We start from the raw sequence: 23,780 nt of genomic DNA, 5'->3' as shown, positions 1-23,780 counted from the left end.
CTGTACATTTGAAAAATGTTTCAAAATCTCTACAAAAAAGCCAATCTTTTACTATCAATCTAACAGAGCATGTGATTAGCGCTACAGTTTCTGACAATAAATTATTTTGTAATATACAGAATATATTACAAAATAATTTAAATATTTTGTTTTAAATAAATATAAACTAACTCACCAGTCACTTCCTTCAGATTAAAGTTCTAACATGAAGAATTCGGTATAATCATAACATTCGTAATCTATATTTACATACTGAATACATTATTTCAAACAGAACATTTTCTAATTTCAGTCTTCAGATATTTCTTCTTCAGTCCAATATTTTTCATTTTCAACAAAGAATTCTTCCATGTCTCTCAACTTCCGATTAGTTTCAGATACGTCGAAAGGAGGCAAATCGCCTCCAAATTCTGCAGGAAGATATTTTGGATCGATTATTTTGTGGAGATTCTTCATGTTTGATCCGTAAAAATGAAGCTGAAAGAAATTTAAAATTAAAGATATTTTCGTTTGTAATATCATATTTTATTACAGGTTTATTCTTTTTAAATTACACTAATTTTATTTTAAAACTAATATAAGAGTTAGTGAACACAATTCGGTTCACGAATGTGAAATTTTGTGTCAATAATTCAAGTTCCCTTTTCTTGTTTTTTTACTCAAAACATAAAATGATTCATTTTTATTTTATGTATACATGTACTTATGTGTGTTTTCGCCTTCATTCTCTTAAATTATTCCATGACTGTCCATCGTATAAGAGACATTAAGAATTGATAAATATATGTTACTTTCACGCATTACGTTATGGTTCGCATTTCGAATGTAAAAATCAGAGACACAATAGAGAGACCGAGTAGTGAAGGAGTAAATTCACATTTTAGGTATATCAATACAGAGCTTCGGTTCCTTATTACTGAAATAACGTCAGAATTTAATTTGTAGAGTGTACGTTTTAGACAGGTTTACGTTCGCGTGCTTCGGAATTCTTCGTAGAATTAAACTGTTAAAACGTTATTTTATCAGTAGCATCCCGCAATTTTTTCTTAGACAAGTGACGTATGCATAATTAGTATTATGGAAATTATTAAGTTTTTATACTCGAAAAATATTTCAAAATAACCTTTATAAAATATTGAATTCAGTACGTTTGACCTTTAAGCAACAGAAGAACAATTAAAGAAACTACAATCAAATTCAAATAATAATTTACTAGACACCCGTGATCCACGGGTGTCTAGAAAATTATTATTTGAATTTGAATCACTTCCCATTTAACACTTATAAAGAATAAAAAATACCGTTATAAGTATAAGTAACGTTTTATAGTTTTACTCTGTATTATGCAACGCAACACATGGACGATCTCCCCATAAATCTTTGATAAAAACTAGCCCTTACTATGATCTTACAAACGGAAAAACACTTGGAAAAGTCAACCTGGCCAGCCCATTGGCAAGGCATGAACCCTAGAACCAACTATCTATCAGTGTTCAGTGGTTTTATACACTCGCCACTGATGGGTGGGCAGCGTTTTAAAGATGTGTAATGCCTCTGAACATCTCGTTTTATAGAATCCCCTCGAAAAATAGGTCGTATCACTTCGGACTGGAACTTCGGTCCGTGAGACAAGCTGAGAGCCAGTGAGGTGAAGAGTTTTTTATTGAAAATATCTTACGAGCAATTATCTATTGTGACATCGTCACAATGCCGAGCTGCAATTTTTTTAAAAATCTGGATGCATAATACTGTTGATTATTGCAGTCTCTTGCCCCTCTCTCTGTTAACAAGAAAGTCATGCCGGTCATCTAACTCTGTTCTAGATAGATTTTTTGAATTGAAGTACAAAGACTTCTGGTTCAAACTGGAAGTTCGTGTACAGTAAATCTTCGGATTGATTTAAACATGATTATAATAATTATAATTATTTTGGGCAGACTTTGTTTTCAATTTTAGTAATAATAATCTCCATCGAACGAATTGGATATTTGTGTTTTTTAAAGGACTTTTTAATCTTCTGGCGGCATGTAGCCAATAAAGAAAAGTCTATCGTCATGAATGTATATAGTCTGGAACACAAGAAATAAATAGTGGTCTTTTTTGGGCAGACATTTTCTTCAATTTTAGGAATAATTATAAAACAGTGATCGTCAATTTTAAAGAGGAACGTCGTAGAGAATAATGACATCAGAAGAAAAAACGAATAACACAAGAAAATGTGTCGCACGATTATATTGAAACTTGTTATATCCTTGTGTACGCTCGATTCTGTATATTAACAGGACTTATTACACTGGCGTTGTTTCCGTTTTAGCGAACAGAGGAGCAGATCTTAATGAAAAAAAACAAAATATCTTTATACTTTTTTACCTGTACACTCGTTATTTGTATTTTAGACTTGATAGCTCATCTTTAGACAATGTATAATAAAGAATTTAATAAGTACATTGAGGGAAAAGAATTAAAATCTTGCTTTAGTTTGTTTTATTTTCATTTGAGATAAGAAATTCTTAAAACTGTGGCGGTATTTTGAACCATTTTCTATGTATTTAATTATAATCAATCAAACCACCTCAGACTTTTAGTACTATATAAGTAACTACTGCAAAGTACAGGGTGTCTCATAAATTTGTAAATCGTTTAAAAATTCATAAAAGTTGAAAGAATTGGTATATTTGAATGCGGTTTGCGTAAAAGTTACTCTCACAAAGGAAGATTTTTTGGTTAGAGAAAAAGAAAATAGTTTAAAGTTTTGTCGACGGAGGGCGCTGAACGCAAGAAAATCATTGGAATTCCACAGGAAAATTACGTTTATTTGCATGCAGGCGAATGTTTACACTTACAAGCATAACACAGCACTTGAGTACTTGTTCTATGTGTCAGCCATCACCACAAATGACAGTTTGCAAGCAAGTGACAACACCGTTAACTGCAACATGTAGCACATCTGCATGGATGCAGAAGATTTTGTGGAGTATGGCGTCCTTTAACTGTACTAAAGAAGATGGGCTATTGCAGTACAATCGAGACTTAACATAACGCCATAGCCAAAAATCAAAGAGAGTTAAATCCGGTGAGCGAGGGGGTCATTCATTTGTACAGTAATGGCTGATTAATCGTTCTTCAGTAAAGGATATTCTCAAGAATGTCTTCACTTCAGTTACGATGTGACGAGGTGCCGTGTCTTGCATGAATGTCACTGTGTCAAGGATATTATGTTCCAATAAGCACGGTATTACTTTCTCCTGTAGCATTCGAAAGTAAGCATTCCAGTAATTGAGCACGTTGGCCAGCCTGATTTTTACAGGGGCCCACAATAATGGATGCAATGAAACGACACCAAACAGTAACACATGGTGAATGTAGCGGCTCCTCAATGTAAGCATTTGGGTTCTCCATTGCCCATATTGTACAGTTATGAGTATTGACTTTTCCATGCAATAAAAAATGAGCTTCATCTGTCCACAAGATATTGAACAGCCATTGTGGATCTTTGTCGATATTTCGACAAAACCTAAATTGCAAAGGATCCTCGCTTAGCTGTGTCATTTGGTAACAGCTAGTGCAGTGGTTGCGATTTGTATCGGTACAATCGTAACACACCATGAATGATGCGGAATAATGATGTCTTTTTGTATTCCAATTATTCGTGCTAGTTTTCGTGCGCTACTTACTGCACTAGTTGACTGTTCCCTCAGAGTCACCATTTGTGAAGCCACATCAGAGATACGAACTTCTGATAAACGTGCTGCACTACTGTGTGGGCAATTACACAAACTTCCCGTTTTTTCAAAACGTCGTCTTAGGGAAACCAATCCGGCAGGAGTGATTGGACCTGAACCGTTCTTCATTCTCTTCTGTGTTTTAAACCTTTGTAAAGTTTCAGTCGGCAATTCGTGGCCGAGATAAAACAACTTCACCAATAGTGCTTTATTCACCAACGTCAACATCATAATGAAAAAACCGTAAGTCAGCGCCAGTAACAGGAAAATTCAGAAATGAGCTGTTAATCATACACCCTGCACTTTATAAAACTCAGATTTGCACAATTCCAGTTATTTTCTTGCGCTCTCTATCGACAAAAATTTGAATTATTTTCTTTTTCTCTGCCGAAAAAAAAATCCACCTTCGTGAGAATAACTTTTACGCAAACCGCATTCAAATATATTAATTCTATCAACTTTTATGAATTTCTAAACTACAATAGACCCCCTATAACACGGATTCATATGACACGAATTCGAATAACACGGCGAAAAAATTGCAATCGTGTTCGTATAACAAGCTAAAAGAGACTCGTATAACACGGTAAAACGTCATGGTCGACACGTGTCGCGAGAGGATTGGTCAAATCTGGACCAACAGCGGATATTGTACAAACCGTCAAGTTTAAACGAGCACTAAACCTACTAAAAAATTATTATCCAACTGCCATAAAAATTATATTTTTATTAATAATGTCTCTAAAGTTAGGTTATTTTTCTGAGAAAAATTCGCTGATCAGGAAACACGCGTCCATCATTCGACGAGCCTCTCCGCGACGAAAACAAGCTTAAGCAATGGCGTCGTCAAACGGTGCACACTCGGTAAGTAATCCTACAATTTTTTGTTTATAGCATAGTTTATATGGATTATTCCCAAAAAATTATACATGATTTGTAAATGTTGGGTCAAATTGGTCTAGAATCGATTAATTTTATGGAAGAAAACCTTTCAAATAGCTGTAGCTCCTAACTGCACACGCGTCGGGCTGTGATTGGCTCATGTATTTAAGTGACTCGTACAACACGGATTCATATAACACGAAACGTATCTACCGTGTTATAGGGAGTCTACTGTATTTACAAATTTATGGAACACCCTGTACTTTGCAGTAGTATCCCATTGCAAAAACTACTGCAATGAATCGATTTTTCCTGAATTTATATTCTACGAAAATTCAGAACAGGTAAATCATTTTCTCCAAACCCAAAGTATGAAAAAGTAGTAAAAAATACCTCTTTATTCAAATTAAAATTTTACTTGGAAAATACTCACCCTTTGCTTTAATTTATAAGGGAGAAACGGAAATACCATTTTTAAAATAGCTTGAAGGTATTTGTTAACGTTGACAAAGTGAATCCCCTTGTAAGTTATCGGAATACATTGCTAAAAAGAAAAAAATTAAATAATGATTATTTTATTCAAACATTCCTGTAAATGAAAATGCGATATATATATACATATATATCGCATATATATATATATATATAAGATATGAATATCTGAGGTTATCAACAATAAAAATTGACAATAAGTTTATTAATATTCAAATTTATTTCAAAATTAAATTGTTTTTTTTTAATACAATTTTATAAAGTGAAATTGGTCACCTGATGCACTTTGAAAAATTCAGAAAGTTTATCCGAATAAGTGCCGTGACATCTTAGAAAGATATATTGTTAATGCCATTGTTGGAGCTCTTCATTCTGTATTCTAGAAGGAAGTAGCAAAAAGATTTACTTTGCATTGTGTACAGGAAATTGATTACCCGGTTGCCAGATTTTACTTCAATAATACGCCGCAAATTTTGTAGCCATCCCAAAAATATAATAACTTGCTGCTGTTTGCCCTGTACATGCATCATATACACAGTTAAAGGTGATGATGCTTTGAAGATGGTCTATCTCACTTGTTGGCCCATCATCTGCAGTAGTCGTGTTTATAAGATATTCGCACTTCGATTTTCTTATCGGATCATCCGGAAATTTATGAATTTTGTAACTAGGATGTTTCTTATTCATTTGCACTGAGATAAACAACAATTAACCAGCATTTCAAAACATACCGAAATAAATAAACAAGCAGTTTTTAATTAAGCATACAGAAAGCACTATAGACGAAACAAGAAGCTATTTATCCATAAGCCCATATTAGTTTCGAAAAATGCATTCCCTAAATATTTTTTTTCTAGAATGGAATTATATAGATCAATGTTGGGCAAACTATTTTCTTTTTCGACCCTCAATTTTGTGATAAATTTTGTCTCAACCTCTGTATAGACAGTAGACGTTTTATTTTAATCTTCAACGTAGTTAAAATGAAATTCTTTCTGGGATTTGCGCTTATGTTTCTGCCTTATATATAGATGACCTACATGATTTTATTGATGTAAGAAACGTACGATGTACAGGAGCATAACAGTATTAAAATCAACAGCATTATGTCGAAAAATTGCAGCCGGACAATGTCACAATGTCCGACTGCAATAATTGTTTGTTACGATTAAGTTTTTAGTAATATTATTCAAAACGGTCTAATCATTTCAATTTTATTCCAAAATTTATGGTGTATATTTAAACAGATAAATTATTAAAATTTTAATTTATTGTACGCTATACTTACATATAAAGATAATACTATTAAATAAAGCAATCTTGGATTAAATTGAATAAAATGTCTCCACGATAATGTCTTCACGTCTATCAATATATACTCGCCGTTTACTTGCAAAGGATGGTCATTTAGTTCCATGTCTATGAAAAGTATGGCACATCTAAATACATCTATTGCTTTTACTTTAGTTGGATCCCAATGACCTAACGATAGATAAGTTTGATGTTGTAGAACACAGTTTAGTGATAAAAATAATGAAAAAATAAAAGGTTAAAACCTTACTGGCTCTACCGAATCCCAAGTATTGTCCTGTTTCTAACATTTTAAAACTCATCATACCCATTTCTAAACATGTCTGCAATGCTGAAGGTCTAAGATCCTTAAACATATCCTTATATTTTTTCCTTGCTGAACAGTAATTTTTGAGTAATTTTAATGCTCTTTCTCTGTCGTATTTTCTTGCTCGTAGAAAACTCAGAAGAAATATGTTGTCAGTCTTGCATTTCAATTGCTCCTCTTGTTTTGTAACCATGAAAAATACAATCATAATGTTTAAAAGTTCTCGCGTTAGGATTTTATAATAAAAACAATTAGATGTAAATGAATAAATTTTAACGCTGAAGTCTTTTTACAGAATATTTTATCTTCTACTCACTTAATGTAAAAAGCTTTCAACTTGCAACTAGTGTGTTTGCAATATTCCATCTTACCTATGTTGACTTACTCAACAATCATTTTTTTTCGTGTACAAAAGAAAAACAATTATATATTTACAATAAAAACATCCTGAGCAATATCTTTTGGCTTTTATGTATTAATACATTTGTAAGTGAATGTACAAAACATTTTCTTTATATAAAAACCTCCTTATCCGGAAATAATTTTTTTAAACTCTTCTCTACGACTGTTTATGTGTATTGAGTAATAAAATTTATGTAGAGTGAGAAATATACTGATTTGACCACATTTAAATGTTACTTTAAGTATTTTCACATTGTTTGCTGCGTATTCATTAGCAAACAGATACAAGAAATTACTTGAATAATTAATTACAATCGAAAGTAGAGCTCTGTTTATCGGTTGTGGCTGCTGGCGTGAATTTATTTTTATTTCTTGCTATTTGACTCACTGTTGTTATACTTCTGGGAAATGATTGAATTTTTATCTCAGAAAAGGAAAAGTTTTCATTATATCATATGATGGATTGTCACGAAACGAAAGATTTCAATTGGAAGTGAAGAAAATGTTAGAGATGATCAACAAAGTAATTTATTCTGTCTTATACAAGTGGCGAAAAAGTGATTAACATTCATGTAGAAATTAAACTTTTTTTGGTTTATTATGTGAAGAAACTACAAGCTTCTTCACATAATAAAATATAAGTACTTTTAGAAGGATGAGATAGAATGAAGGCATGGATTGAAAACAGATACTGCTTTGATAGATCTTGAAAACATACTCTCTGTCTTTAAAGCGAAAGGTAGAGTTAGAACTGACAAATTAAATACTAAAATAAATGTAATTTGTAATAATTTAAATGAAAAATTGAAAGATAAATAAAGAAGAAATAACTTTTCAATTCAGGGTTTAGAGCATGGCGATAAAATGGACGATTGTCTATGCAAAGTTCAGAAATTAACTAATGATAACCTGCAGGTTACGACTGTAAATATCAAACGTGCTTACAGAACTGGAAAGTTTATACCTAATACAAAAAGACTGGTTATTTATGAATTGTTTAACTTAGAAGATAAATCAAAAATGTTTAAAAATATTAGAAAATTGAAAGGTTCAAATATATTTATTAATGATGATTACTCAAAAAAATGATAGAGCTATCAGAAGCAGATTAAGACTTTATGGTAAGGAAATGGGCTCAAAAGAAGCTGTTAACGTTAAACTGCGATATAATAAATGAACTCTGGACGACAAGGTATTCGCCTGCAATTATAAAAATAAAATTTTTTATATGGATAACGAACAATTTGTTTTAGTAATTAATAACTTTTAATGATAAACAAGACGATGAAATTAAGGAGAATTACAACCAACATAATGGTTTATCCTCGGAAAATTGCGATGATTGCTTTTCTATAATATAGCACGTTTAAATAAATATTACTTCTCTAAATTCTGTAATTTAATATGTAAGATGGATATATTCTTTTTAGTAAAAACATGGCAAACTTTACCGGAAATTGAATCAATGTTCACTGATAAATATAAAATTTACCATCAAGTAGCACACTGTTGTGAAAAACGTGGAAGACCCAGTGGTGATTGGTCTCAGACTAGATGCAGTTTCTTAAATTGAACTTATATTGCAATCACGATTTGTTTAATTTTTACAATTAGAGACTGGAAAGTTTACCAATATCCAACTAATAATGTCTTTTTTTGCCTGACAATTTCTATGACAATTTTAAGAATATTTTACCGCATATAGGAGATTACTTCCTACCTGAAACTAATTTGATTTCAATTATATCTTAACGTATAATAGCAGATTAACAATAGATCCTGAAAAAATATTTAGTAACTGTATTATGCAAGTATACGAAACCTGCGAACAAATTTAAAGTTAGTAGGGACAAGAATTTAGTAATGTTTAAGTCCTGGTAAGATATTATTAATATATCCTGCTTTTCAAAAGCTAATTATTATTCTATATTTTATTTTGTGTTATATTGTACTAAACTATTAACTTGTTAAATATGACAACTAATTATTGCTTCTGTTACTCTTTTGTAACGAACTGAGATTCATAGAATAAAGCAATTGATTCATTGATTGAATTACAATCGAAAGGGAACCTGTTCATCTTTGAAAATAAATAATTTAAAATACATTTAATCGAAAATAATACATTTTTTTTACATAAAAATATATTTTCGTAGTATTAAACGCTGAAACTTTATGGACGTAAGATAAAATAAATGTTTATTAATTTCGTAATTTAGAAATGTTATCATAAACATAATCTTAAACATCGAACAACACTACATTTTTAATATATAATTTATCAAAATATATTTATTAATATGTAAAAGATACTCACTTAAAACAGCCGTTCGAAATTCCTGTAACTCCTTCTCGTTCCAAGTGTAGTCTTTGGTCGCTTCCATTTATGTAATATCTTCCTTAACATAAAAATGTAAGTATTAATCTTTTAAATTTTTAATAATTATGCAAATCTTGTCGAATTGCTATTGATTTTAATTTATTAAATTATCCTGTATTATACGACTTAAAACAGAATGCAACTCACTTCTCTAACCAATTGCATATAACGCTGTATTTTATATACAGCGTTATATGCAACCACATCGTAATCAAAACTAGATAATTAGATAAAAGACTAAACTTTGGACTAAAAAATAATAAATAAATTATTTTTCTCTTGTTTATAGGACACGAACCCTTGTACTTGTTTGAAACACTTGTAGAAATATGTGTGAAATTTTGGTACTTAAGGGACTGCTATTAAATTTGATGCTATTAAATTTTGGTGATCGAAGGATGGGAGATAAAGTGAGTCGCGTAATATCTTGAGTAGGGTCTGAATTAATGACGATTTTACTCGTTATTAGCATTTACAACTGTTTTATAAAACCCATTCCTCATTCCTACCTTTAAAATTAAGCTTATTTAAAGTTTATAATAATTAAAAGTATAAAAATTTATTATAAATAAAGTGTCGCCATAAAATGGCTGCTACTAACGTGTTGAATATCAGTTTTTATATACACTGTAAATGATGAAGATTGCTAAATAGATGTTTATCGGTTCAAAGTGTAAAGTTTTTATAACTTGATATTGTCTTAATTGCTCCGTTAGTCTCATATGCATGTTTGTTCCTGAAGCCAGTTGTATTCTTTACACGCAGTATAATATAAAAATTCTTTAAGACTTCCACCGCTTATCGCGTTGCTGTTCCGCGGCTAATTGGCTCACGGAGAAAATAGGTTCAACCTCCGATATTTGCCGGATTGGTATACGACTAAGGGCGTCGGCATTTTTGTGAGAATTGCCTGCTTTATGAACAACATCAAAATTAAATTCCTGGAGGAAAATAATCCATCGCGATAATCTAGAATTGGTTGTGGAATCTTTGCTATTGAGTAACCAGCGTAGGGGGCAATGATCGGTTATTATCGTAAATTTGCGTCCATACAGATAGGGTTTAAAGTACTTCACAGCCTACACAGTGGCTAAGCACTCCTTTTCCGTGGTGCTATAGTTTAGTTCGGGCTTTCTCAGCAGCCGGCTTGCGTATGCTATGGGTTTCTCCCTTCCATTTTCCTCCTGTACTAGAATCGCTCCTAAGGCCGTGTTGGAGGCATCGGTAGCCAAGATAAAGGGTTTAGTAAAGTCAGGGGACTTTAATACAGGGGCTGACGTTAAAATTGTCTTTAAGGTTTCAAAGCTCTCCTGTTGGGTTGGTCCCCATTCGAATGGCGTATCTTTCTTTAATAAATCGGTTAAGGGCTTAGCGATTTTCGCATAAGCGTCTACACGTCGTCGATAATACCCTGTTAGACCTAAAAAGGATCGAACGTCCCGCTCATTTTCCGGTTTTGGGAAATCTAATATCTTTATTTTATCGGCGTCGGGTTTTATACCCTGCGCAGAAATCTCGTGCCCTAAAAATTTTATCTGGCACTGCAGGAAGTGGCATTTTTTCGGTTTTAATTTAATTCCCGCTTCTCCTAATCTCTGAAAGATTTGTTCCAATCGGTTGAGGTGACTAGCGAAGTCAGAGCTAAAAGTTAAAATGTCGTCCATGTAGACGAGGCAGGTCTTTCCCTTTAGGCCATGAAGGACAAAGTCCATAGCCCTTTCAAATGCCGCAGGGCTATTACGAAGCCCCATGGCACATCTGTTCCATTGATAATGACCATCAATGGTGGAGAAAGCAGTCTTTTCCTTATCGCACATGCTAAGTTGCCAAAATCCCGAAATAGTGTCCATTGTCGAAAAATAGGTCGCTTGTCCCATTAGACTAAGAGACTCATGCACTAAAGGAAGGGGATAAGGGTCTACCTTCGTAATTTTATTAAGCTTACGATAATCTATGACTAATCGGACCCCGCCCAATTTCTTCTTAACTAAAATTGCGGCCGAACTCCACGGAGAAGTGGAATGTTCGATAATATTATGAGCTAAGAGTTCGTCTATAATCTAATTTAATTGTTGCCGTTGAGCGTAAGGGATTCGATAGGGCGGCGAGTATATAGGCGCGGCGTCTCCAGTATCGATTTTATGTTGTACAATATCGCAATAGCCCAAATCATAGTCATCTATGGCAAAAACATGTCGGTATTTGTATAGTAAGTTTAGAAGAGCCTGTTTCTCTTCTTCCGGGATATTACTCCAATCAAAAAGCTGGCTGAACTCAGCTTTCGACATTGTCGCCGTTTTCCCTTCCTTTCTGACTCTCACTGGGTCGGTCTCTTCCTCTGCTTCGAAAAAGTTTCCGACCTTTGTACCCTTTTCTAATTTAATAGTCTTACGAGTAGTGTTGCAAATCCGAATGGGTACCTGTCCCTTCTTATTAGGGGCAACTAACACATCGGCTCCCGATATTCCTTCCTGAGAGAAGGGGATCGACTCTATTACTCCTACTTTTCCTATCCCTCTGGTCCCTCTAATAGTGGCTATGACTATATTGTCGGTTAAAGGGGGAAGCCGACAGGTTTCCACTAACACGTTGTCCCTTCCATCGTTCTCGCTCCGCTGAAAATGTGAATTGTCTCTTTCTACTACACTCTCTTTTTCGGGCGCTCTCTCTATTCTCCGCCTTTTATGAATTTTCCTATAGTCGGGGATTTTCTCCCGATCTATATCGCTAAACTGTTCCCGTTCTTTTCGGTCACTAGCTCTAGGGGAAGTTATAAAGGCTATTACGGTCTGAGGGGGAATTGTTAATTCTCCTCCCTTTAAATCAATAATAAAGCCCTTATCGGTAATCATATCCCGACCGATAATACCATCGCATGGGCAAGTAACATCCATATCTACCAAACAGCAAACAGCGGTTACAACTTTTACAAGACGGAGTTACCACCGGAAGTTATAACAATCTCGAGGTAGAGGAATTTTATATTAACGAAGTCGGTGCTCTATGCCATAAAGGAACCGACAAACGACACACGGATTGGTGGGAACAAATCGTCGTTCCCGTACAATTAAAAGAATATATTCTCTCTACATTCCATGATAATCCGATAGCCGGACACTTGGGAGAACAGAAAATGCGAACAAAAATCGCTAAGTCCTTCTATTGGCCTGAAATGGCAAAGGAAATACGCAATTATTGTCAGAGTTGTCAAAGCTGCGCAAAACACCGTCGACGAGGACGACGAACACAAGCTGAATTACAATTGTTCTCTCCTCTTTCTTACGTGTTCGAACGAACCGCGATGGACATTATCGGACCACTTCCTCTTACCACTTGCGGGAACAAGTATATATTAGTATTTGTTGATCATTTTAGTCGATATGCGGAAGCGATACCACTACCGGATGTTAGTAGTAAAACGATAGCGAAGGCTTTCGTCACGAATGTCGTATTACGCCATTCGACGCCTACGCACCTACTCACAGACCGAGCGCCTAATTTAATTTCCAAGATGTTTACAGAAGTATGCAAACTGTTACAAATAAAACGCCTCCTTACCACAGCATACCACCCCGCCTGTAACGGCGTAGTCGAGCGATTTAACAAAACCTTAGTGGATATTTTATCGCACTATGTAGCTAGCGATCAACGCGATTGGGACGAATGGATTCCCTACGCTTTATTTGCCTATAATACCTCTATACACGCATCGACCAACGAAAGCCCTTTCTTCCTTTTATACGGACGGGACCCTACATACCCATTTGAATTGGTGACCAGTCCTATCACGAGAGTCTATGATGTTGAGGAAAATTTTGCTTCCGAATTAACCCAACGCATGAAACATGCGCACCAGACCGCACGTCAACACTCCGAACAAGCGGCAGAGCTAAGGCAAGAAAGACATCGAAAACAAAATAAGCCTCCCCAATATAAATTAGGCGATAGAGTACTGTTAAAGGAAGTCGTCACCCCGCAAGGACTGAAACGAAAATTAGCTGCCCGATGGTCGGGACCCTATCGTATTATAGAAGTCTTAGGACCCGTTAATTTTACCATAGAGAATATACAAAATAAACGGAAGTTAAATGTGCACGCCGATCGCATCAAACCCACAACCGCTAGGAAAGAATTTCGCCTACACGAGGACTTAGGAGCCGATCAGCCCGATGACCCACGCGATGCTAGTAGTCCGGAAGCTCCTCAACCCGTGTCAATTGACCCTTGGGATGAATTTATTTTAAACTCGATACCGATTCCCCTCGCAGCAGAATCGGACGAAATAGAAAGGGAGAGTGACGAAACAGCGTCGGAGGAGGAAGTCTCCGAATCGGAAACAGAAGAGGAAGCGGAAAGTACGATGCCTTATGCACTGAGAAGTCGCGGACCGGTAGAAGACCTACCCTGGGTCATGCCTCGGCCCAGCCGTAGCCATATTCCTCGATTTATTTCTCCCGCCACGAGCCGACCATCCTCGCCTTAGCCTTTAATCCCATAAAATTAGGTGTACTACTATCATTGCGACCCGAGAAGGGAAGCTCGAAGGATCGGATTTCGCAGAAATTCGAACCTTTATATATGTACATATATCCATATCTTAGCTCTAATTTGGCGTAGCTCTAGATATCAAACCCCTCCCCCGAGGAGTAACAATTTTAATGTTAATAATCACCTTTCCCTGTTTCAGGGAAGAATAAAAGCCTCGGGAGAAGTACTAGGGAGCCACGATGATTTTCCTTCGACTTACCGTCATGTTCTTAAGTATGCAATGCACCACCCTACAACCGACATCGGCACCTATGAAGTTTACGAAAGGAGTAGTTTTCATCCATCAGGGAAATTTCCTCATGACAGCCAGCCATTGGACATTGGTCAATGACCTTACCTTCGACCATTTAAAAAGACAAGTTCAGTTTATCTCGGAATCAATAGATTACTTAGAAGAGCTGAGCAAGCGTAGCCCTTTAAGCAATAGCTCCGATCCAACCGCCTGGAAATTCCCCACCGGCGGATTTCAATTAGTAAAAGCTTCTTTCCTTAATTACCAGAGCGAATACCACGAGCTTTTATCACTAGTTACTCTAAAAGATAACTCCAAACAAAAGAGGGGACTTGTAGATATCGGAGGGAAGGCACTTAAATTCTTTTTGGTACCGCTACGTCGGAAGAGGTTGAAGCCTTAAATGCTGAGATCGAAACCCTAAAACAGCACACTGACGGAATTATTCATTTATTAAAATCCCAAACCACTCTTCTCACTGATACCTTAAATGTCAGTAAAAATAATCGCCATCAAATTTTCCTTTTATTTAAGCGCATCGAAAGTTTCGGAGAACTCATGAATGTATACCGATATAACCTCGCCTATGAAATTATCCTACGCACCATTGAATCTGCCGTCCAAGAACTGCATTTCCAATTGGTCGAATTACGAGAAGCGATCGACATTTTAGAGCAGGGACGATTAAGCCATTATTTCATTCCGCGAGAGATCATGTTACACACACTCCGCGATATACAAATCCAACTTCCGGACGGTTACGCAATGATCGAATCCATCCAACCGGATACGCTATTTAAATATTATCAGTGGATTACAACAATAGCGATAGCCCTTCCCGGCAAATTACGAATTTTCACAAAAATTCCGCTGATTACCCCAAGCGGATCCTTTGATATGTACGAAATCGTACAGTTCCCTACTTACATTTCTACCTTAAACACTTTCGTGCAATTTAAGACCGCCCATCCGGTCATCGCGCTTTCGATGGACCGACAGTCTTACATGCTGTTGCAACATCACGACCTGACCACCTGTAAAGCCGCTCACCTCCCAATGTGCTCCTTAGATAGCCCTATACAGCGAGAGCCGTCCCAAAGCTGCGAATATGCTTTATTTAGTGGCATCGAAAATAAGATCAAAGATCTCTGCACGCGACAAATTGTCCCTCAATTCTTGCCGATTTTTAAAAGAATAGATCAACGAGGTACCTGGATTTATTCCACGCCTAAACCTCTCCTCCTCACCATTCGATGTCCAACACGACGTCGCAATTTCCCTCTTATACCATCCACAAGGAAATTAAATAATACCGGCACTATTAATCTCCCGAATGCTTGTACAGGATACCTGCCTGGGATTATCCTCACGGGACACTTCCAAAGACAGTCAACCCTTCAATTGGACATAGCCCAACAATTAGTTGTTCCCCAAATCGAACAAATCCTAAATCAAACCGAAATACGGTTACTGCAAACCCGTCTAAAGGATCCCCAGACTCTACCCATCAAGGTAATAAACTCCGCCGATATTGGAAAAGCCGATCGTTCCTTGACAAATGTCCGGTATGACCTCGAACATTTATTACGTATGTCAACACCTCCTCCATCAACTACCTCGACCCCCTCGTTAATTACCATCCTGATGAGTTGCTTACTGATTGCTCTTCTTCCCATTGGCATTATATATGGTTGTCGCTATTATCTACCGCGCCGCCGATGTTGTCGATCCAACTCCCGCGAACGAAACCCTAATCCGGCAAATCACCTCCTCCAAGAGGTACAATTAGACAATCTAGCTGCGAACTTGGAGCAAGAGCACATTCCGGCCGCTGAGGGACCCAACGCCTCAAATTCCGCTCAGCGGAGACCGACACCTGTTGCCTTCTCCTATTAACTATCCGTATAGTCCGGTGCGCGTATACCTATGGGACCGGTTAGAGTATACTTCCGGCGTCCATACTCGACCTCGACCGACCCCGACACAATCGCCGGACGCAATCTTGACCGAATGTATTTAGAATTATATTTAACCAAATGTATTTAACCAAAGAATTTATATATATGCTTTTACATTCTTATATATATTATCGAATATTATAGCCATTTATATATATAGATTATTATCGCCATTTATATGTAACCATTTAACCATGTTAACCATATATGTAGCCTTTTATGTAGCCATTCAAATTCAATTGTGTTACTTTAATTAGTATGTTACCTCTAGTTTAATAAATTACATTTTGATGTTTTATTCAAGTTATTCATGTTAATTATTACATAGATTCGCGATACACTCAACCCAGTCTCTATTAACCAGATATCGGTTATAACCAATTTTCCCGAGAGAGAGAGTAGAAAACCCCACTTTACCTATCTGTTATCATACCTCTACCTATAACCATGAATTAATTGCCATTACGTATATTTTAATCTTTATTTTTGGATACCAAGACAGTATCAGCTAACAGCCACGCCAACAGGATGTCGACTTATCCAACGTTACCACCATTCGCCATTCAACCCACCAAATTCCAGCCATCTACTCCTCAACCGAGGACCAACTCTTCCTTCCTCCTAGCACTTTATCAACATTCTATCAACACTTACCTGTGATTTTCGTCAACCATCGCCATCTAATATCCAGTAATATCCCATCAACGTACGAACCGACAACAACTGAACAAAGGAAATAACGCACCCACGTGTTTCCTCGAACTACAACCTTTGTCTTCGACCTCCAGACCTCCAACCAATCACCGATGTTTACTGCTAATTAACAACAGGCATCCGTCCACAGACGTCGACGAATTACCATTGTATCAATCCGATACTACCAGACAACAGAACGACCCGTTTTAACTCAGCCTATGTTTTGTATATCCTATTACTGTATCGCGATCAACTCTGTACCGCTTTATAATATGTATCTATATATGTATCTTTATAGATGTATCTGTAAAATACGTACGAATTATTTCTCAGCGATCTGAGAGAGAGCACCCTCCATAAAAGCGAACACCCGGACAGTCAATAAAATCAAACTGGTCCCGTTTAGGACCAAGTTCGATTTCGAAAGTCCGAGGCAGTGTGAGACCCGTATTAGGCCTGTCCAATGTTAAATTTTAATTATTTCGAAGCCCTCTCGGGAGATAACGATCGCGATCCACGATAACGATCAAGTTTCGAAGGATGTACAATCTTCCGCCGTCAAACTCACTTCCCTCCTTCTCAGGATCCGACCTGAGTCACGGAACTCAAGTCACCATCCTCGATCGCGATTGGTGATCGTGGCGGAAGGGACTTAGAGTATAAATAGGGGGGAGATCTCTAAGAACGGGGAGCTGACGTCCGAAGAAGACGAACTGCCCGGCGACACCGTATCCGACTCGAAGGCCAAGTCGAGACGCCGAAGTCACCGCCGACAAGCCAATCCTGCCGCCCACCTGTCGCTCCGCCAGGAAAACGCCCGAGTCCGACGAACATCCTCGATCAAAATCGAGCACCGAGAGGTATGAATCCCCTAACAATTGTGAGCTCTCTCTCTCCCGCGATTAGGGACGGGATGCGTAGCGTTTCTGTAGTAGTTCCTATGTTCCAATAAACCATTATCTGTGTTGTCCTGTTATACGGATATTGCCTTCCTTTATCGACGACTCCACACACACTCCTCCACTCGACCTGACAAGTAACTGACCGATCCCGACAAGTCGGGATATCGCGCAAAATTAGCCATCCTTGACAGTGGGGCGGGTCTTGCCGACCTATTCGCCGAGAACAAGGAGGTCCGACTTCCGTCCTACCTCCCGGCGTTTCCCACAAATTCTATTCGACGATTTTTTCCGCAAAGTCGTTGATTACTTTATCATAAAAGTCGCTGGTCGTCGACTCCATCAACGTATTTAAAAGCTCTTTTTCTATCGAAAGCAACGCTAGCGACGACAATTTTTCCTCTGACCAGAGTGTTCCTGGCCAATGTATGAATTTGCTTCGTGGTCGAAAAACTGCGCTTCAACAGACCCACCGGTAATGGCCGTAAATATTAATAATATTAAATCATATAATTCTTTTAGTACGTCTTTGTTCGGATCGACATTAATTATAATATGTTTTATGTTTAAGAATTACTTGTCAATATAGTCCAGACACGAATATAAATATTGCGATTCACTACGTAATTTAAATAGATCAAAACATTTCTCATAGAATTTACTTAATTTATAGAATTAAAACACGCTTGGAAAAAGTGTTTTTCATAATATTAAAATTATTAACATCTAAAAGTGATAAAAATTCTAAAGATTTTGTCTGAAAATCTATCAATTATAATTACAGTATAGTTAAAAGAAAATTATAATTAAATATAACTTTGCAAAAAAAAAACGCAATAAAAATAATATTGAATACTCTTTACTTTTTAAATCTTAAACAATTCACTTAGTCAGAGAGCTCCCTACCCAGTGGCTAGGGATAGAATCGTTGGAAGTGTTACGCGTGTGTAGCTTCCACCGCTAAACCAGCTGAGGTTAGTGCTCTGTAAAGCGCGTGGCCAATGCCCTCTGGCTGCTTTACACCATTCAGTTATTCTCGCATTGAAAGCTGTCTCGTAAGCGCTTTCATTCCGCCACTGATATTCGAATATGCAATAGCAATCTTATCGTTTTTTTCACATGTATGATAGAAATTTGTGTGATGATATAGAAATTTGCAATAAGATACATAATGCAGTTATAATGAAATATTTATTTTAATTAATTCAAAGTACGTTAAAATATGAAAATTTATAGTTTAGGAACTACAAGAGAAGGTCAATGGAAGGTGGAAGCGGCGCTTCCACCGCTTCCAATGACGGTACGCCGCTGCGGTTTATTATTAATATTTGAAAAGTTATCCGTATTAGACGAATTGGGATGGCCCGCAAGTGATCGAAGTTGCTAACCTTAAGTTCGAAAGTGTTGATATAAGACTTGTTTAAATAGAAAAAAGAAAACTCTTGTAAAAATGCGAGATTAATTGCATTTATGTGATATTAAAGTGTTTATATTTTGGCAACAGATTGTATCAACTATGTGAGAAGTATGTTCTTGTACATATGTCGTAAATAGGAAAACCATTCGGTTGCAATTAGAAAATTTTCTAGCTTATAAATTCCTGACTGTCAGCTCGTTTGTCCTTGCTTCATCTCAAGAAAAAAGTTAGATGAAAGTCGAGACCAGATGTAACTCTACACGAGCTTTCGGTTTGAAATGGAAGTCACGTTATTTCGATTTAAAAGTTTCCCCGGAACGAAGTTAGGTTGATAACAGGAAAAGTACAGTATGATGTACAGAGGAGACACCACTGAAAGAATAGAGAACATTGTGACAAAGCCAAAATTTGCAGCTCGATATTGTGACAATGTCACAATTTCACAAATAAATAGTTGCTCGTTAGAATTAATTTGGTTTATTTAGTTACGGTAACGCGACACGTGAGTGATCTGCCGAGGGGGATTCATCTCGGGAAGACTTTTATGTGAAGATATTTAGGTTGACTAACGTTACGAAAACTTGTAAAACTCCACGTTGTCTGTCGGTTGATAATGCCCGAACCCACGAAGAACTAACTACCAGTGTTCGGTGGTTTTATCTACTGGGCTACTGGAGTGCGCATATTAGAATTAAGAAAGCACCGTTCAGAAATAATGTTTTGTTTAATATGACATAATATTGCACAATCAAAGTTTTGAAAATTTTATGCTTATTATGGCGCAGAAAATAAACATCAGAGCAGCAGCCTGCAAGGATAAATTTTAGCTTCTTTGAGGCCGAAAAATTTTGTAGCATGAATACGTATAAAGCCAGGAAACAGAAATTTGGTGCTAATAAAAAAAACAAAGTTTTGGATGACTTTAAGAGAAAGTCAGTATGCCAAATAGTAAAATGCCATTGTTGTAGTACCTATGCCGGATAAATATGACATGTTTGCAATGTCATAGCAATGTTCATAAATCACTCTATCGCCTGAGATTCCAGCGTTGATCTCGCGAATGTCTTTCAGTGTTTGCACCGCTGTCTTTATAAAGAACGACACGAGACATAGTTTTATTTCGTATTTCTTTCTGAAAATTTTATACTTTACCCTGAGTTCCATTACATTTTTAATACCAATCTCATTGAACCTATGGTAAAGAGGTGAGAAAAGCTGTTAGGTTTGCTAGTACTTGATCAGAAAAAATTTGTGGTCAAATGATTTGCACCCGATATCAATATCAAAGAAGTTATGGATCATAAAACTGAAAAAACAACGAAAGGGAAAAGAAATAAGTTGGACGTGGGTTCGCGCCTCGCTAAAGAGTTGGCCATGTGGAGTTTTGCAGGTTTTCTTCACTATGTAAAACCTACAAAAGTATCAGTTTTTCTTAGAAAGCAGGGATGGAGAGTCGGCGGAAAAATAGACGACACCTAACTTCCGAGTCTGTATATTTTTAAAATGCCTCCAAATCCCTACTGTCATAAAAAGATTTGACTCCTCGACTCTCGACTCTGACATTCTATCCCTGTTAGAAAGTCCTTCCGAAAGGCATTCACCACCGGCAGATCACTCATGTGTATGCCACACATGGGTGATCTGCCGGTGGTGAATGTCGTATTCAAACAATTCAATCTACAGTGTGAAATCCGCAAATATCGGAGCAAAAATTGTGACGCGAATGTTTTATTATTTATATTGAACTGTCATTTTCAGACTAGTATATTTTACACAACTATAGCTTATCTGTGACACGACTCTGAAAATTCTTTCTCAGAGACTGTAATATCTGGAATAATTGTTCTTATGCTGTCTTAAATTTTAACCATGCCCAGTAGCTTCAATAACTGCATTATGCCAGGTTGTGCAAATTGGGCAAGGATACAAACAAGTAAGAAGTACGCAAGTATGAAGGTTTTCTTCATAAACCCGATTATTAAAGCCAATCCAATTGCCGAATTATCGGGCTATAAGCTTTATGCCGCAATTAAAGCAAACGAAGTAGACAGATCAAGAATACTAGACAGCAAAAGAAGTACTACAATCTCGAAAACGAACTAGGAACCTTCTAGGCTACAAGTGAAAAAACACTCAACACATGTCTTCTCTTAAATGCATTAAAGTCGATTTCACCCACATCAATTGAATCGGAGAAGGCCTTCTCTGTTGCAGGACTTTTTATTACTAAAATAAAAATCAGATCGAATGATTGGACTATTGACCATCTTTGATTTTTAAAACCTTATTATAAAAATTTACAATAACATTTTGTATTCTGTTTTATTTAAAAAAGGAAAAGTCATTCTAATTTCATTTTTTCCCCTTTAAATTTTTAACTCAATTCAAAAGAATTATTTTGTAAGCAGTTTCCAACAAACTTTAATAAACCAATGGTAATTTCTAACAGGTCTACATATTTTACACAACATTATTAATAGTATTACTTTGGAGGTTTGGAAGTTGCAAGACGTATTAAATTACATACATAATGAAAAATAAATACTGCATATTATTTAATGTCAAGTATTATTTCATATTTTAAAAACAAAGGGCCGGAAAATGAGCAACACTAGTTTCAGTAATCTATGTAACTCCGTTCGGAAAAATATTTACAATCGGAGTAACGTTACTTTCGTTTTAAACCAGAAGTTCGTATACAGTTAATCTGGACCTCCTGCAGTACACTTTGCATATCTTTTATCCTTTGAACTCCTTTCACAAGATTGAAAAGTTCAGTCTGACAAACAACAGTAGGCAACAGTTATATTTTATAGGTCTACAATGTTTTTCAAATTGCAGCCCGATAAACTCTTACGTAAGATAACGTTTCGAGTTATATAAATCAAATACTTTAATATAATATAATAGAAGGATTGGAACTATGAAATAATCCAATAATTTTAATATTTGCTGTTATTTTTTTCCCGGGCAAAGCAGGGCTCATCTGCTAGTATATGATATATCTTTACTTTCAGAAGACTTCTTGTACGTTCGTTATTTTATGTCTGCATTATGAATGTACAAAACTTATATAACATACTAACAGGTATTTGCTCTTCTACAATGATCAAAAACTAATATTAAATATTGTATAAATTTACAGTAATTTGATACAAAAACAAAATTAATAATTTATAAAATTCACTCGAAGTATTACACAAAAAAATTAATAATTTAATATAAATATTTCAACAATTGTTTCGATATTTATTATTATAGAAACAATACTTATCAAAAACAATGAAGATCACTTTGTATATTGTAAGAAGATGGTTTAACTAATATTTCAGAATCTATCGTTAAAAATTTCGTAAGAATGATATAACTTCATTCAATACTTGAATACACAGGTGAAGCCTTAATCCGACATACTCGGGGACTCAAGCATAATGCATGTTGATACAGTTTTGGATTGATATTGTATTTATAGATTTAGGTTTGGTAACTATTTATCAGTAACTGTATCACAAATTACACGGTTCATCAGCCAGAAACTAATACCAACTTCAATGCGAGATAAGTATGAATCATTTAGCAGGAATTTCATCAATAGAAGATTTTACGGTTTCTTCAGTTTTATTACTACACCTTTCACAATAACATTTACAATCGAATCATTATCTAATTTGTTTGTCGAATTTATTCATTTATATATCGCATGTCGTCGCTGTTAAGAACACCGTTACATAACATTAAAATCGTTTACCAAAATCCAATCTTTAGGTCCTCGAACTTACGTTGTCGAAAAATGCCTCGAGAACTACAGCCAACTGAATATCCCTACTAACGACTAGGAAAGAAACTGTATCCTGGAGCTGCCTTGGTTTATCGAATTAATAATAATTAAATAACATTTATTAATTACTTTTAAAGATTTATGCTGTGTGAGATTTGTAATATAATAATAAATGTTTTAATAAATAATAATTATGCTCATTAGACCACAGAAAATTACTTTCCTCTTTTAGTTCATGTTTTTCTTTATTAAGAACAACAGCCATACAAGATCGCTTGAATAAATTTAATAAGAAAAATTCAACTGAAATTATTGCATATTTAATAATTATTATTGTGTTTTTAATTCATATTTTGATACAAATAATCTTATTTGTTGCATATACTGTCTTTTAGCGTTAACTTTTGTGGTGTCAGGACCTTCCGACAACCAATTGGTAGTTTGCGATAATTATGTAATTCATTACAGGCAAGAAGCTTACAACTGTATTATTTATAGTTATTTAACTAATACCCTATATATTGATATATGGGGTACGCTTATAAAAATTATGATATTCAGCACAGATATGAGAATGTTGAGAAACGAATGGGTTGCTACGTCAGCAATCAAGCGGGTAGTAATGCACTGATGTGAGCCCGCAGAAAGATCCGATCCGATCAGAAAGAGAAACCAAAAATCCAAGGCATCGGGATCAGATCAAAAAGAGAAAACAAAAGTCCCAGTCATCCCGAGTCAGCCCATTAGTCATCGAAC

General features: G+C 35.8%; 1 protein-coding gene across 1 annotated transcript in view; it reads right to left on the bottom strand.

Moving 5' to 3' along the window:
• Positions 1–272: 272 nt before the first annotated feature.
• The window catches only part of LOC136971975 (clavesin-1-like), a 35,205-nt gene continuing 11,697 nt past the window's right edge, over positions 273–23,780 (bottom strand). The window contains exon 5 of the mRNA XM_067266492.1: positions 273–477. Within this exon, the coding sequence (XP_067122593.1) occupies positions 289–477 (189 nt within the window). The 3' untranslated portion in view covers positions 273–288. The remainder of the gene's footprint in view (positions 478–23,780) is intronic.

Source organism: Centruroides vittatus, unplaced genomic scaffold, assembly GCF_030686945.1.
Source record: "Centruroides vittatus isolate TY-2023 unplaced genomic scaffold, ASM3068694v2 contig_2747, whole genome shotgun sequence".
Lineage (NCBI taxonomy): Eukaryota > Metazoa > Arthropoda > Arachnida > Scorpiones > Buthidae > Centruroides > Centruroides vittatus.
This window is presented reverse-complemented; position numbering and strand designations above follow the sequence as displayed.